At 52.2% G+C, this 4,910-nt stretch overlaps 1 protein-coding gene across 1 annotated transcript in view; it reads right to left on the reverse strand.

Moving 5' to 3' along the window:
• Positions 1–2,991: 2,991 nt before the first annotated feature.
• mark4a (MAP/microtubule affinity-regulating kinase 4a) overlaps positions 2,992–4,910 on the reverse strand; it is a 29,015-nt gene continuing 27,096 nt past the window's right edge. Inside the window, 2 exon segments of the mRNA XM_056285208.1 lie at positions 2,992–3,326; positions 3,983–4,070. Coding sequence (XP_056141183.1) covers positions 2,992–3,326; positions 3,983–4,070 — 423 coding nt within the window.

Consider the following 4,910-nt stretch of genomic DNA (forward strand, 5'->3'; position numbering starts at 1 on the left):
AGACTATTTGCGTGCATGTGTGTGTTCATTGTTGACGTGTGTGGTTGCGCAGGGATCGATAATGGGAGGGTTTGCACTGCTTGGCTGATCATCTTTTCGGCGTTCGCCTTCAGCAAACCGAGACGACGAGCGAGTGGAGATCACGTGGCACAGGGCTGCATTGCATTGAGGACATTTGGAGTGAGGTCCCTCTGAGTTCACCACGGTGTGATGGTGTCTGACAGCTCTGTGCTTTGGCAGATCCTCGGAGAGTCCGCAGGGAGCGGGGGGTGGGGGTGGGGGTGCATGTGTGTGTGGGTGGGGGGGGTTGAATATTCCATGGTGAGCCGCTTTTCTTGCTGCATGTCAAGCAGATTCACCTCTCGTTTCTATCAACATTTCTGCAAATAGGATTTTGAGTTGGGCTCCTTTTGGAGAAGAAACTGTGTTTCACCATTTGGTACAACACTGAGCGCAACTTTTGCACATAAAACCCCCAAACAAATAAATAAAGGGAGAAGTGTAACCGGCTAATTTTGTGCCCGGTGCGGGATTCGATACGGGGCGTACTGCACCACAAGGCGACATCACTAACCGCTCGGCTAAGGGGTGAGGCCCGTTAGCTAGGGGCTAACGTGTCTTATTAGTAGTTTACAGAAGTTTATTTTCGTCTTTTGGGACAAGGGCCAACGTTAACAGATACTGAACCCAGCCAAGCAGAGGGCGGCGAGGGTCTCCTGACAGCTTCCGGTGTGAGAACGCGGCGCGCAGCCCATTTGACTCTTAATGGGGCGCCAGCACGGACGTCCCCCGGCACTACGTTTACACCATGTTGGAAAAAGTCGATTTATTGTTAGTCCGACTAAAGCGGAACTTTTAAACACGTCTTAGTCCGACTCAAATCTTACTAAACCGAATTTCTCCAAAGTCGGACTTATACACCCACATAACGCTTCAACCGGCCCCGGACTGGCCTAGGCGTTCTGCGCATGCGCCATAGCTTCCGCGGCGCTCTTTCATCCAATGGCGTATCGACACCTACCGTACCGAGGTCGGACATACGTCCGTCAATACATCGATTCTCCACCGGTACTAGTATACTGGGGCGACAGTAGTTGTATACTTGGGCGACAGTACTTGTATACTGGGACGAGAGTACTTGTATACTGGGGCGACAGTACTTGTATACTGGGGCTACTTGTATACCGGGGCGACAGTACTTGTATACTGGGGCGATAGTAGTATACTGGGACAACAGTACTTGTATACTGGGGGCGACAGTAGTTGTATACTGGGGCGACAGTAGTTGTATACTGGGACGAGAGTACTTGTATACTGGGGCGACAGTACTTGTATACTGGGGCGACAGTAGTTGTATACTGGGGCGACATTAGTTGTATACTGGGGCGACATTAGTTGTATACTGGGGCGACAGTAGTTGTATACTGGGGCGACATTAGTTGTATACTGGGGTGAAAGTAGTTGTAATACTGGGGCGACAGTACTTGTATACTGGGGCGACAGTACTTGTATAATGGGGCGACAGTAGTCGTATACTGGGGCGACAGTACTTGTATACTGGGGCGACAGTAGTCGTATACTGGGACGACAGTACTTGTATACTGGGAGGACAGTAGTTGTATACTGGGGCGACAGTACCTGTATACTGGGACGACAGTACTTGTATACTGGGGCGACAGTAGTCGTATACTGGGGCGAAAGTAGTTGTATACTGAGGCGACAGTACTGGTATACTGGGATGACAGTAATTGTGTACTAGGACGACAGTACTTGTGTACTGGGACGACAGTACTTGTATACTGGGACGACAGTACTTGTATACTGGGGCGACAGTACTTGTATACTGGGGCGAAAGTAGCTGTATACTGGGGCGACAGTACTTGTGTACTGGGGCGACAGTACTTGTGTACTGGGGCGACAGTAGTTGTATACTGGGGCGACAGTAGTTGTATACTGGGACGACAGTACTTGTATACTGGGGCGACAGTACTTGTATACTGGGGCGACAGTACTTGTGTACTGGGGCGACAGTACTTGTGTACTGGGGCGACAGTGGTCCAGTTACCCGGCCTAATCGAGCTACGGTTGACCTAACTAAGCATGTAAACGAACCGAGCTAATTCAGCGCGAGGGAGGGACGAAGAGTTGGGTGGTCGATGACGTCACGCGTATCCCGCCTCTGATTGGCTGTTTCAAAAGCCCCGTCCACCCTGCTCCCGCCGTCCGTCGCCGCCTATGTACACAAATCAAAACGCAGCGACCCCTCCTGGGCTGCTTGAGTGAACCGTCTCCACAATTTGTTCCTTTTCTCTCTGCGAGCACATTGTCCACTGGTGACGAAGCCAGCGGACTATCACTTCACGGGTATGTCAGAAACGAGGGGGGGGAGGGGGGGGTCAGAATGACGAGCAGTGTGGTGTAAAGTGACTCACGCACGCACACACACACATGCACACACATGCACGCACACACACGAGTGGCTTGTCAGCAGCGCCTGGTACACGGTCTCCTGTGGCGAACGGTGACGGCAATAAATAACAAAATAACGAGTCATTATGGCTAGATTAGCGTTACAAAATACTCGGCTGGATTCCTTTTCGATCCAGGTCCAGTGGGTTTTGTTGCTCAGTAGAGGAGTTGGAGGGAGCTGGAGGGCACCGCTCGGGGAGAGGAGAGTACCTCAGTCGGTGTGATTTTAGGGGTGAGCAGTGTGTGTGTGTGTGTGTGGGTGGGTGGGTGGGTGTGGGTATGGATGTGTGTCGGGGGGGGGGGGGGGGAGGGGGGGGTGTGATCGATCAGTGGCCATGCAAGAGACAGGAGAAAGTCTTTTCTCTCGGGTCCAGCCCCTCACTCCTTCTCGCTCTCTCTTTCGTTATTTTCTTCACATTTTTTTTTTTTTTACACCCCCTCCTCGCGAACACACACGCACACGTACGCACCCACACAAACACGCACACGAACAAACACACACGTACATGTCCGCACCCCAACTCAAAGTTCGAGGTCCTTGGAGATTTGGGTGGCAATGTCCCGAAAAGCCAGTGGTGCCCCCCAGAGTCGTGTGTAGCGCACCCCGTTAGAAGTCTCGGAGGTGCCCGTGGAGAGGTGGCACACCTCAGCCTCAAAAGCCACGCGGCCCCCAGCCACCCCGTGGGTACAGGAGAGCACGAATGGGCCAGCATGGTGGACCTGGCAGCCACAGCCTAGCGCCGCCTCCCGCAGAGCCAGCACCACCTCTGCCGGGTCCCGCCGCCCGCTTCCGCTCAGATCCCAGCCACGTCCGACGGCCCGGGGCTCGGACGCTTTTTGATGCCCAGGTAGATGGCGACTGTAAAAGAGCCGGGGGAGAAGGTGGGGTAAATATTCAGACGGTGGACCGAGGCTACACGGCTCATTTCATTCATTAGGTCATAAGCAATAAATACACAAAAATAAAACTCACTTCATTTCTTTTTTTTTTTATTTAATTGAACTCCAGTGATGAATGATCAGGGAACTGAGTGACGGTCTAGTTTTTATTTATTTATTCCCTCCCCCCCTTTTCTCACCAATTGTATGTGGCCAGTTACCCCCACTCTTCCGAGCCGTCCCGGTCGCTGCTCCACCCTCTCTGCCGATCTGGGGAGGTGCTGCGGACTACCACATGTCTCCTCCGATACATGTGGAGTCGCCAGCCGCTTCTTTTCCCCTGACAGTGAGGAGTTTCACCAGGGGGACGTGGCGTGTGGGAGGATCATGCTGCTCCCCCCAGTTCCCCCTCCCCCCTGAACAGGTGCCCCGACCCACCGGAGGAGGCGCTAGTGCAGCGACCAGGACACACACCCGCATCTAGTTTCCCACCTGCAGACACGGCCAATTGAGTCTGTAGGGACAGCCGACCGAGCTGGAGGTAACACGGGGATTCGAACCGGCGATCCCCGTGTTGGGAGGCAACGGAACAGACCCCTACGCCACCCGGACGCCCCAGCAGTCCCTACGTTTGAGGCAGTGAAATGTTTGCTGTTTACCGACCTTGTGACCGCAAATCTGCCGACTCCCTCAAGTTCATTTGTGACCCTGGGGGAGAGACGGGGCAGTTAGGACACCTTTAAACAGAACTTAAAGCTGCAACGAGGAGTTTCGGGGGTTTTTTGGTGTATTTTTGTTAACTTTGCGTGCCCCTATGGACAAAAAGCGGTAGTGTTTTGTGCAAAAAAACATTTTCATCAACTTAATTTTGCATGAGCTCCTGTGGCAAAGATCTACATTCGCCCCGTGGTAGTTTGTGCATGGACGAGAGTGAGAGATGTAGTGTTATCTTTTTAAAACAGGTGCTTGCAAGATATACAGCGGCGAGGCAATGCGTCCCTGATGAGGTAATGCATCTAGAACTGAGGCTATGCATCCCGTCTGTGTGCCTTAAGTCACTTCCTTGGATTCTGAGGGGAATCTGACCTGCAGACGAAACACTGTGTGACAATATCTAACCCTCTTGCTGACGGTCTCGTTCGCCTATGTCGGTCACATAGAGGCACCGTAATTAAATTGAGATTATTAAATAATCAGCGAGAAAATCCTCGTGGCAGCTTTAAAGTTAATCCACAGAAGTGCTGTTAGCGTGGAGAACAATGACACTCCCGGCCAACCCGTGATACTGGGATGAGATGGCGCTCTGAAGTGGCGGTCATACTGAGCAAGCATCAACGTCGTACGGGACAACAACAAAAAAAAACCCACCTCGCGTGCAGGGGACTCACCATACAGACACGCTTTCCCACTCTTCATTCACACACACTTTACAGTACCAACACGTTAATACACTGCAATGCCTTTGGCACAGAATCAGGGTATTGACTTAACACTCTTGTTCACTGTGCCAAAATACACATTTAACACCCCACCGACCGTGATTACCGACAACAAAACGTGCA

Source organism: Lampris incognitus, chromosome 8 (genome assembly GCF_029633865.1).
Source record: "Lampris incognitus isolate fLamInc1 chromosome 8, fLamInc1.hap2, whole genome shotgun sequence".
Classification (NCBI taxonomy): Eukaryota; Metazoa; Chordata; class Actinopteri; order Lampriformes; family Lampridae; genus Lampris; species Lampris incognitus.